The 12,053-nt window shown below is 40.6% G+C and overlaps 2 protein-coding genes across 2 annotated transcripts in view; both read right to left on the bottom strand.

The window, feature by feature from the left end:
- Positions 1–3,527, bottom strand: part of ccdc88b (coiled-coil domain containing 88B) — a 54,476-nt gene extending 50,949 nt beyond the window's left edge. The window contains exons 1-3 of the mRNA XM_038699669.1: positions 3,314–3,527; positions 2,061–2,209; positions 553–661 (exon numbers count right to left, since the gene is read on the bottom strand). Of these exons, the coding sequence (XP_038555597.1) occupies positions 553–661; positions 2,061–2,209; positions 3,314–3,373 (318 nt within the window). The 5' untranslated portion in view covers positions 3,374–3,527. The remainder of the gene's footprint in view (positions 1–552; positions 662–2,060; positions 2,210–3,313) is intronic.
- A 1,582-nt stretch (positions 3,528–5,109) lies between these two features.
- rom1b (retinal outer segment membrane protein 1b) lies at positions 5,110–10,388 on the bottom strand. The gene is made up of 5 exons (XM_038699981.1): positions 10,239–10,388; positions 8,757–8,999; positions 8,011–8,198; positions 7,169–7,415; positions 5,110–5,884 (listed from the first exon to the last, which is right to left on the bottom strand). The coding sequence occupies exons 1-5, from the start codon at positions 10,386–10,388 to the stop codon at positions 5,642–5,644; spliced, it is 1,071 nt and encodes a 356-aa protein (XP_038555909.1). The 3' UTR covers positions 5,110–5,641.
- Positions 10,389–12,053: the final 1,665 nt, after the last annotated feature.

Below are 12,053 nucleotides of genomic sequence, written 5' to 3'. Positions count from 1 at the left end.
ATCTCTTTGTGGTACACTGACAATTACAAATGAGTCGACATTTGGCTAGTTGGGTGTGAAAGATCATTCTTTCTGAAAAGATCATTCAGAGTTTGACAAAAAGATTTACATTTACAAGGTCTACTTATTAACTTTTTCAGAGCTTTCATGCAGAAGACCATGAGACGCAGCATGTGGAGTTTGATTTTCTTTCCATAATATTTGGCTACTTTGTAAATAGCTATCTATACAAGATTAGCCATATGTACTAGGTGTGATTTCAAATGTAGAATGTAGGCCCAAATGATTAATTTATAAAACTGTTGTAAAAAATGCAGTTAAATCTAGATACAAGTTCAAATGTAAACTTTAGTTTCTTCCATTGTGATGGACAAGCTCTTACAAATTCTGTCTCAGTAATAATAAACAAACAGTACAAGTGCATACATGGACTGAACAGTCACTATACATTCAATAGCTTTCATCCATTTGAGAATGGAAATGTTTAAAACTCCCCTCTTGATGAACTTACACCTCGATTTCACCCTCATCCCCAATGTGACCCTCCCCTACCTGGTAGAAGGCTCTGAGGTGTCGATTTAAAATAGAAAAGTTCTGGACTCTCAGCATGTGATCATCTCTCTCGCTGTCATACAGCCGCTCCACCTTGGGGTTCGGGTCTCTGGGATGAACACAGACAAGACACAGCGGTAAATTTAGCGCAGCTTTGATCAAACAGCCCAACACCACATCTCTCCAGATGAGAAATCCTTATGCAATGGTGCATTTAAGCAGAGTGAATAAAATTTTAATGAGCCTGAGAAGCAAGCAGCAAGAATTTGTTGAAATAATGTGGCTTAGGTCAGGCCAAATTAATCAGCTGTTCTGCAAATACTGACTAAGATCTTGTCTTGCATACTGAGAGACTAGAGACTAAAGACTGATGGAATTTGAACATGAAGATAAGGAATTCAGCAGAGATGACTAACAGTGTGGCACAAATACAGAACCCCATTTCATGACTCACTGGAAAATTGTGGCAAATATAAATGGGTCAAATATGACTGCCATCTTTTCACACAGGTTGCAGAACATTGCGAGGATACAAAAGGGAATGTGATGAATGTTACACAACTTTATGCAAGTAAAAGAACAAAACTAAACGTCTACAGCCATGCTAGCAGCTTTATGAGGCTGTAATTAGGCTCAGCTAAGCTTTGAGTTAAATGTTGCTAAAAATAACAATGATAACATACTGATGTTGAGAATTGGTGTTCACCATGGTCCGTCCTAGTTTAGCAAGTTAGTGTGCTAACATTTGCTACTTAGCAATAAACACAAAGGGAATGTCATTATTTTTGCAGGTATTCAGTCATGAAACAAAGAATTGGATGCAAGATTACATGCCGCAAGATTAAATGTCAGGGGATCGCCAAAGTGACAGTTCATCCTGAGGGGGACATGAATGTGTGTACCAAATTTCACGGCAATAGTTGTTGAGACATTTAATTAAAAAACATACATTTGAATGTATTGGTGTTGCGAGAGGAAAAGTCCAGAGATCACCAAAGTCAGTAGGATTCATCCTCTGAGGATCATGAATGTCTGTAAAAAAAAAAAAAAAAAAAAAAAAAAAAACCTATCCAATTAATGTGATATTTCAAACTGAACCAAAGTGGTGGACTGACAATCAGACTGACGTGTCATCCTTACCTATTTTAATGCTTCTAAATGGTTCTTTACTTAAAATTGCCTTTCAGTTCAATTGAAGAATGGGTTGTGGGCCCATTTCCACATTCTTTAACTTATTAATAAATACCAAGGGCAATTTTTGCAACTAACTACAAGGTTAGACAAGTTTATTTTTTTTGGTTTTCTACATTAAGTTTTTCCACAAATGGCTGAAAATAAGCACTTAAGATTGTTTTATTTGTATTTTTCAATTTCAAGTTTAAATTGGCCTCTTACTTTACATATTGACTGGGAAAATATCCTCACGTTTTTATCTGTTTTCCTTGGTGGTGGTATTGCTAGTGCATGGCTGTAAGTCAATGAAGCAAGAAAATCTAAATCAATCTTACATGACCCTCATGACCTCATTGAGGAAAGTCCCATTGGTCAGCCTCATGTAGCGATCCCGGGCACTCTGGTGAATTGAGTTTACTTCCATGTACTGGCTGTAGAGCGAGACACCATCTTCCGTCTCCACCATCTTCTCAAACAGCTGAACCTGTGAGAGACATGGAAGGATTATGTTGCGTGTAAGGTAGAAAAGCATGAGTGTGTACCAGGAGGTGACAAGGAAGATAGAGACAGGAGCAGAGAGTAGGTACAAAGAGAAGAACAAGGAGGGAGAGGAAGAGAGGTGCAAACATTTTCACGCAGGAAGCCACTTGAGTCGGTGCACCTGTCTGGACAGGTGGGATCTGTGCTCCCACACTGGGAAGCACTTCACAGTGACAGGCAGCCAAGCAGGACGGCAGCCAAGGTCTCTCTCTGCTAAGAAGAGCTGTGCCAATGCAAACTGCAATATAATGAGGTTTATTCCCACCTGCACCGTCTAAAAACTGCACTGTCTGTAAACAGAGTAACAAGCTTGAGTTGGTTCAGCTGATAAGGTGAGGCAGAGCAGCTCGAGACCCCATGCGACAGGATTAACAGGGTGGCAGAGCTGTTAGAGTGGATGTCCTTCAACATATATGAAGCAGGCTGACAACAATAAAGAGAATATTCCTACAAGCTTCAGCTGACTGTCACCATCATATCTTAAATACAGTTCATTGACCAGAAGGGGGGAAAATCCCCTTGGGCTGATTGGTTTCCCATGTGGAAAACCCAGCTGGAAATTCAATCTGTTACAAATACAACAAATCCTCAACAGATTTTAGGGGCAGACCATATTCTCTTCAATGCACAATAGATACATTTGTATTATTTTCAAAACAGAAACAGCCCAAGGCCACGGAAGTTTCAAGGCTAGGACAAAAGGGCTGGTCATTAAGAGGCATAGGAAGCTGACAAAAGGAGAAGTATAGGGTTTGTTTTGCTGTACACAATAGCAAGAAAGCAATATCAAGGCAATTTTTTGCTGTTTATTCAACTCCTACTTTTACATTTATTTGAGTGAATAGAGCTGGAAAGCATAGCTGCTCTTAAAGATACCATGTCATAAGTATTTGTGACAGGAAATAATGTCGGTTTTACTACAGAACTGATCTGCCTACGGTGGATTTCTACAGTTTCTACACAAGCCGCTTGTCTTATTCTCTTCTCTTTGCCTCTAGAAATGATGACCTTTTCTCTAACTGGAAGTGATAAATGATAAATGACGTACCCATTGCGCCAACGCACTTTCCATGAATTCCTCTATTATCTCCATAATGTTACAGTCCATTGTTGTGTTACCAGAGCGGTGAAACACTACAGAAGACAGGTAATTACAAAATATTATCAACGCTATGTATGTAATGAATCAAAGAGAGAGACTCCATCTTGCTTCAAGTGAAGTAGTTTGACATTTCTGCGGCCCTTCCCCTCCCTCCACCCCGGTGTCTCTTCCTCTCTCTGACTGTGACAGTTAGTTTCATTGCAAAACCACACCGGAATTTTCAAAACGCACATGTTGCGTTTTTTTTGGGGGGGGGGGGGGCGTTGAGCCGACGTCATTACACGCACTCAACACATACGGCCACATGTGGGCTAACCCACACAGAAACCTTTACAAATACTATATGATTATGAATCCACAAAAAAGATGACAAAAACGTGCATTGGGTTTTGTGTGCAGAGATAAAGTATAGGCTACATGTTTTATACTCGACATGTCATCTATATATGTACAAATGCTTATACTATGGAAATGTTTGCCTTTAGCCTATTTAAAAAAATAAACACATTGTTACATGTGAGTTAGGCCTGGGCCTCCGTTTTTTACAGAGCAGGTTATGTCCATAAGAAACCCACAAAGCGTCCCGTAAAATGCCGACGGTTTTGACAAAGATATTACCATAAAATTTTTAGTGCTGTAGTGTTGCATCTGTCTCCAAGTCCTCAGTAAAGCACAAACATAGTCAAACCAAACCAAGCACTGTGCAATAGCGAGCTCTGGTGGTTTAAAGTTGAAGTTCCTATTTGTCTATTTATAAATTACGCATGAAGATACTACATCATTATTTCCACAACGAAACCACTCGAAGTGTAACCAAGCAGCACTACTTTTATTTTGGTGCTGCACTTCCTGTAGGCCTACAGTGATCGCAAAGATATCATCTCTGTATCTTCCCTGCAATGTCAGTCATTTTGTAGAGACTCATTCCAGTTGAGATGTGGGTTTATAGCTGTCATATAAACCTATTTCTATTTTATTAGATATTAGATGTAGATTATTATATTATGTAGCCTATTATTGTTATTAGTGGTATGTGTACAGTTCTTACCAGTAATCCAATCCAGTAATTAGTGGGAATCTTACATTTGTAAGAAATAACAATGAATTAAAAAGTTTTGTTTGTTTTTTGATGTGCATTCATTTATTTATGTTTTTCATTTGCATATTCACTTTGTTTTATTGTAATTATTTAAGAAAACTAACTATGGTAACTATAGTAACTATTGAATTATTATAGGTAATTTTTTAAAGGACTTGTCTCAACCTGAAACCAAACTTACATCATCACTCTATCATTCTCTGTGTTTTATAATTAAAGAACATGTCTTTCTGCAACCACTGAAAGCATGTTTATCTGCTTCTTATGAATAAAATAAAACATTCATTGACCTTATTTTGTGACAGATTTTTATTTAAGAAGAATGAGCACACAGATAACCATGTTGTTCTTTGCAAATAAAAAGCAGTTAAAAACTGCTTTGCTTTATGAAATAACTTCCAACACGTAGTATCAGTGTGCTGTAGTGCGTTCCTGTGTGCTGCCAGTGTGTGCTGACACTGACAGTTCTGGGATTAACTACACCAGGATTATCAGATTGTTTCAGAGCTGCCAGAATAGACAAGATGACAGCTTCATATAGGGCACCACACTTGCATGCACATCTACACACAAACAGACACACATAATCCAACTCCTCTTGCTCAACTCAGATAACCCCTACTCAGGGAATTCGCTCCTCTATTATGTTACCTGTACAAAAGGAAGCCGACACTACAAAGCAGTTAAAACCTTCTAACTTTAATATATAATTAATGTGCCATTTTAACAGGTTCCTAAGCATTTCAGTGCAGTTTAGTACAAATTCTACAGCTATGAGATGAATAATACAAATGCACATTGAATGAACTTTAGCATTACGTGATTGTGCCAAATTTGAGCCAAACATCAAAATGTGTTAAATATTTGTCTGTGTGTGAACCCTACATCCATTTACACAGAATGTACTCTCTTCTAGTTACAACAAAAAGTACTACACATCTCCTGAACAGGTTCTCTGTTGGTTACACATTCACGAGTTCCTGCACCAAGGAGATGTTTGTGATGTCTGTGCAGGGCCTGATAAGATTCATTATGTGTTGCCTTGTTTTGGCCATGTGCGAGGGAGCTGCAGCTGCTGCATTGGTGGAGCGTAAATCAAGCCTAACGTGTCAAAATCAGGTGTTCTACCCGCCACCAGCCAACTCACACAACCAAGAACCCCCCTCATTTTCCCTCTAGCTGTCAGGAGCAGGGGAAGCAGCCTTCTCGGCATCTGCACCCTCAGGGACGGGGTCTTCGGTGGTGGGGTCAACCTGCGCGAACTTTATCATGGTGAGGATGTTGGCTTTGACATCCTCAAAGGTTTCCTTCACACCCTTCTCCAGGAGAAAACCCTCACTGTCTCCCAGTGGGTCCTCCAGAACCATGGCTCCTTCCACGGCCGTCTGCAGGTATCGCATGCTCAGGAGCACTGACATCTGGACAGAAAAAAACAATGAAGATGTGGTAAAAACTGCATCTTAAATCACTGTCAGCATGCAGTGTATGTTACCAAATGATACAGTCAAATGGTTTTATGCTTACAAAAACTGATGTCTGAAGAGAAGCATCAACTGTTACATCAGTCCTTGATGGCAAATCACAGATTTATTAACACTGATATTATAAAAGGGAAGTCTGAATAAGTCTGGCCATAAATTTATTCAAAAAGTAATCAAATCCAACTGTCATTAACCTGATAACTAAGCTTGAAGGATGCACATATTTGCACACATTGCTCTTAGTCTGTAGTTATTAGTCAGCCACTCAAAAGACAAACATCCATTGGCTCACAATTCATTAAATATATTCACTTTGGCCATGGAAGAATCAACATTATGATATCAATAATTATGTTTTACTGCAGGATTGCATACACAAAGATGAGATAGAGAGTCAAACAAAAGCTTAACCTTTACATATTAAGGTTAAATGTAAAGGTTAAGGTCAGGGAAAACTTCACATTCACAAAAGTCTGCATCAAGTATAACATGAGGTCCAACCTGCCCTCCCCACCCCAATAATGTTCATGCAGTCCCTTAAACAAAATGTTTTCACGTCTCCATACTTTGACATCCAAACACTGAAGTGTAAGCACTGCTGCAGTCCTAATAAAGCAAAAAATAAAAAAAGCTCTGACACAGTCAGTGCTGTACAACATATTTTTAGTTTGATCTATGCTTCCTCTTCCCTCTTTCATTTGATCTGGGGCTGCATGATTCAAAGCAGGTTTTGGCTTTTGCTTGAAAATCAGACGCTGTCCAGCTCAGCTTGAGGCCTTGTTACTCTTCACATGGCAGCCATCTATCCCTCTCATGGTGGACTAGAAAAACCACCATACTGAGTTGTTGCATTTAAAGGTATAGATTGTTTGATGAGCTGTAGGTGGTGTGTAATGATGCACTGTTAAATATGTATGTGAGCGCCCTGTTCCAGCCTGAGGTCTTGCTTGTTATTTGAAGAGAATGTGCCATCAATACTGTCATTTGGCAAAAAAACTGAACGATAGAGCTCAGTGTGTGTCAGGGAGGTTTTCTTTCTGTCGGTTGTCATGGTACTCTGTGCGTCAGTAGACAACCATTATTTAACATTCTGGGGGTCATCAAACATCAAACCAATGAACACTCTGTGCCCCGGGAAAATTCTGTATACTGTGCTGTTTCCTATATTTTACCACAGTTACACAATAGCTAAAGTGTTGTTTATGCCATCATGTATCCCACCTGAATTAAGATGACTGACAGCACACCAGGACCAGTTGAATTCATCAAGCCCATGTAGTAGTCGACCAGAGCCTGCCTGCAGCCGCGACTATACAGGTTCAGGTCCTCTGTTTGGAAGTCATAGTTGTGGTGGGCGCTGTTATCTGTTAGGTGGTACTGCAGGCAGGGACGAGGGGAGGCGGGGTTACAGCAGCTGTACGGAACGGCATCCAACAGGTAACGACCGTCCACGTTACTCCGGATACGACTAGAGAAAGAGGAGGGAGGGATGGAGAGAAAACAGATGATGGAAACAGATTAGAAGAAGACAGAATGGGAGAGAGTAGAGAGGAGACAAAGAAAGGAAGGAAAGAAGAAGGTACATCCATTATATGGGTGGTAAAGCACAGAAATGTTCAGACAGGTTAAAGGCCTGACTGACTTCTAGCTCAATACACACTTAATATTAGTGAGAAATGAGCAGTGCCTCTACACAAGTGTCATCATGTCACAACCTTTCTGTTTACTCATTCCTTTTCACTTATTTCATCTTTGACCAACCTTCCTCTGCTTGCTTCATGACCAACCTTTTCATCTAATTGTCATTCTCTCCAAAAGAAAAGGCCAGATCCATTTTTAAAGCACTCTTCTTCTACGTTTACATCATTCTTTTTTTCCCAGCATCCCTCCATCCTTCCTCTATAACATATTGTCTGACCTTTTTGGATGTGAAGTTTATTTATCAGTCATTAATCTAGACCTCTATCTCTTCTCTTTCTTGTGTACCCTTCATCAGTCCAGTTTCTTCTCTTTCTAGTTCATCATCTCACAATTTGCTCATCCCCTTATTGTGATTCACTCACTCCTTGACTTCCTTGGAGGTGAAGTCCAGGTATCTGTTGCTGACCCACTGAACTTCAAACCAATCCCTGAAGTTGGTGTTCCCACAACAGCGAAACTCCATCTGCAGACGATCGATGGTCTCTTTCTGAAAACAGCGGCCTGGCACATCTGTGTCCTTGTAGAACCGAATACCATTCCTCAGGCCGACCTGACAGCAGAGAGAGAAAGTAAAATAGAAAGGGGATGGGAGGGGGGTGATTCTGATGTTTTTGGAAATGGTTTTACTCCACTTTAGGGCAAAAATGTTGTTTTCAAGAGCTCCCATTCTTCACTACACTGTAGGTTAAATGTCTTCAGAAATACATTTGAAATGACAACAAATGGTGAACATTTTTCTGTTTTCTTAAATACTAATAAATGCACACATAGTTTTGCTCTATTTTGGTTTAATTTTCTTTTCCGTTTCTTTTTCTTCTTATTCTTATCTGCACCCATTGCTCAGTTTACAGGAATATGGGATAGTCATTTTCTTTCTTGCCCAAATACCCTAAACTCCCCCATGTTCATCATTCGTTTTAGACAGTCAGCTCTTTCTTTCAGCCACAGCAAGTTAGTGGGGTGAGAGTTTCGTTTTGTGTTTTGCTTGAGGATCAGAAAACACTATCTTGTTATGGGATGTATCTCTTTACCAGAAGGCCACCCAATGACACCTACTCTACCACTTGCCCAGTCACCCTCTAATCATTACCCGGCCTAGTGACCCCACCTTCAGTGACTCCTCCAATCGTCCTTGCAGGGCATAGCTGAGCACCACCACGGCGATGAGCAGACAACAGAGCAGTGCAGCTACAGCAAACCAAGCCAGCAGGAGAACTTTCCAACGGGGGAAGCGGCTTGCGTCCAAGGAGTCCTGACACACACGACTTGCAACCCAGTTGGTGCCGATGGAGGCCAGGCCCACCACCATCAGGATGTTGGGAACCACGTGGATCTCTGTGTTGTCCATCACCTCAAGAAAGGAAGAGCACAGTCAAAGATAATAGCAGCCACAAGAGCAGCAGCCAACCACAGGTCACTTTGCCATTTCCTCTACCCACTTTAGCAGGTAATACTCCTGCATTCAATTAGCCTTATCTATTCCAAAAATGACCTTGGCAGCCAAGTGATTCAATTAACTGCTGATATACTGGATGCAAAGGCTACTACAGCAATATGATGACACATTTAATTCATTGCCCTGGATACAGCAAAAGTCAATTATGGACTGAGTTTATTATTGGCTGAGTTTTCACCCGTAAAAAGCACCTTTGCTTCAATGTGTTGTTTTAAAATTGCCATTAAAAATTTCAGCCCAATACAGTCACCTTCTAACATAATGATCCTGTAATATCTGTCCAGCCAACTGTGGCAGTGAGGACAAATCATCTCAGCCTCTGGGTGCTCGTTGAGATGAAATCGTTTCAGCTCAATGGTGAATAATCAGTTTTGTCAATGATCTTTTTGCACATAAAAGTGCAAGAGTGCAAAACAAACTGTCTAAATGAATGAATTGTATTTAGATAGTATAAAAGACGATTAAGCTGTTGTGAATCGTTGACACATCCTGACACTATTCTGTTGGTCACAATGCAGTTTCACTCATCTAAGCCATCTCTACACTAACTCAACAACAGAGATGGAATCTGGTTCTCTCGCTGGACATCAATAACTATCTGTGTTCATGGCCTGCAGCTTTCCTGTGTGGCCCGCTGGATATCAATGCATCCAACCTATCCAAATTAGTCAGGGATCAATCTAGCCCAATGCCTGGTTGCCTTGAACAAACGCATCCTTGTAGAGGTCATGACCTTCACCTGCTAGTCACATTATCCAAATTCAATACACACTGAGCCCCAATGACTTTTGGGGGATTTTTTTTATATATACAAAATCATTTAACACACTATGTCCTCATGACTTACCATGCACGAATGTGCCTGAGTGTCACTCTGTGTGTGTTTACACTAGTATTTTGTGTGCTGCATGTTTGTGTTTGTGGATTTAACTCTAGAGCTAAGTTTGAATAAAGGTCACTGATAAGCGGCAGCACAGCAGACTCAGTAAACCACCAGGAGCAAAGGCATAAGTCTAAGCACATAAAGTCATGTTTGTATAATTAATGCCAGTGCTTTTAGACGTGGCTCTCTAGTCTTTCAATTGGCACTGCATTCCTCTGTGTGTGTTTGTGAGTATATTTCCTTTTCTCTACCTCGGCCCTACGGAGCAGCTCTGTCTTGAGGTAAACCCCCAAACAAAAGATGAAGGTCCCGCAAAACACTGCCAGCCAGGACAGCAGCCACAGGCCCTGGGCCAGACGCACCCGCCGCTGCTGGGTGAACTTCATCTTCAACAGCACCATGGCTCACTACTATGCACTAATCAACACAAAGACAGAAGAGGAAAGTAGAAGGAATAAGAGGATGGCGTTCAGTAAAATCTGATCAAAAATATTTTTTAAAAGTGCCAATCCAGAGGAGGCCAGCTGCATGTAAAGAGACAAACCCGACAGAGGTCACAAGCAGGTGGTTTCAATGTTGCAGAAATACAGTGGTCAATGCAGGCCTTGCACTTGTTGTTTGGTGAGTTATTAGCAGGTTGAGCTCATCTAAGTTGTTCCAGGTGGAGGGGATAAGCAGATAGATCCCTTAGATGGGACACAGTCAACCTCAGAGGATAATCCAAAAGCTTTCACTTGGATGCTGAAATTGTCCCAAAAAGATGTTTTATGATCCAAATCAGAGCAGCAAAACCATGGGAATGTGTCAGTAAGTTGTCAAATTATGAGATATGAAACAAAAGAGATATTCCTTTTTCCAGCGATGACAGTTATTCCCCCAAAGTTGATTGGTCACACAGCCGAAGCCCCCCCTTCAAGCTGAAACCAATGATTTCTTCGTCTTGACGTGATGTTGTCTTTTGATGGCGCCCCTCTGGGTCTGTGCATGTGCGGCGCCCCCCTAAACCGCTGTACCCATGGTTGGAGGACACAGAGACTGGCCAAAGTCGAGAGTTTGGAGCCGTAATCCCCCCAACCGAGTCCCTGGGATCCTATTAAAATCCAGGGGCCAATGGAAAAGCAGGCCAGTGTCTGATCAGCAAACTTGTTCTAATAGACACGTAGTATGGGAGGGACTGCTGAACTATTATGACAGGTGGATTTACCTGAAACTCATCTGCACAGGCCTCAGAGACAGAGTAGATATCATAGAAACAGTTAGCTGAGGCTAAATTGTTGCAATATCATGAGATGTGGGAGTGTGGGACAATGAGTGAGCAAATCTAATTTATTTACATTCAAACAGCGCTAAAGTCCCAGGGTTGACTTCATTTGCTGGCAAATGTTCAGTGTCAGTACTCAGATCGTTTACATAAGTAAAAGTACCACAATGTGAAAATACAAGTCAAGTCAACTTTTGTCTACATGCTATTGCCATTCTTCCACATACAGCTTAACAAAATGTTGCTTCGTACAGACCAAGAATAAACAACAACAAATCATAATATACTACAATAGACAGAGCAGTACAGCCATCAACCATTAATGCAATACACACAATAAAATACACAGTAAACAGTAACAATCACAGTAAACAGTAATAATAATGCAGTAAATAGTGCAAATTGCCAAGGTGCAATAGACAGTAGGAAGTGCAATAGACCAGAGCAGAAGCTAACAGTACGAGTATGAGTCCTACATCAGAATCCTAAATTAACTTACAGTATCAAAAGTAAAAGTACTCATTCTGCAGAAAATCCTGTAACTGATATATTACAGTTTTTTGCATTTCTAAGATTAGAATTGAAATTTCACAAAACTAATTGTTCAACCTCCACATCATCTATTCACTTGCGCACATCACATCAAATGCTTTGACACATTGATGCAAATGATTATGTACAATTGTCTGCTGTTTCCTACATTATCAGTTGCTTATGTCATGCTGATGTCAATGTATTATACCAGTTCTCTGTTGAATAATCTTACCCCCCAAAACATCTAGGCACAAGTTCATTGTGTAAGTCA

The sequence above is a fragment of the Micropterus salmoides genome, unplaced genomic scaffold, assembly GCF_014851395.1.
Source record: "Micropterus salmoides isolate LMB-PRFRI ecotype aquatic unplaced genomic scaffold, ASM1485139v1 Ms_hic_scaffold_5, whole genome shotgun sequence".
In the NCBI taxonomy this organism is placed as follows: Eukaryota; Metazoa; Chordata; class Actinopteri; order Centrarchiformes; family Centrarchidae; genus Micropterus; species Micropterus salmoides.
Note: the sequence above shows the minus strand (reverse complement) of the source record. Positions and strands in the feature narration are given on the sequence as shown.

Excerpts from the sequence above, each read along its gene's own strand:
- rom1b (XM_038699981.1), bottom strand. The coding sequence starts at position 10,388 with ATGGTGCTGTTGAAGATGAAGTTCACCCAGCAGCGGCGGGTGCGTCTG. Across the intron at positions 9,000-10,238 it reads AGCTGCTCCGTAGGGCCGAG|GTGATGGACAACACAGAGAT; the intron begins GTAGAGAAAAGG and ends TCCTTTCTTGAG. Across the intron at positions 8,199-8,756 it reads GATTGGAGGAGTCACTGAAG|GTCGGCCTGAGGAATGGTAT; the intron begins GTGGGGTCACTA and ends CTCTGCTGTCAG.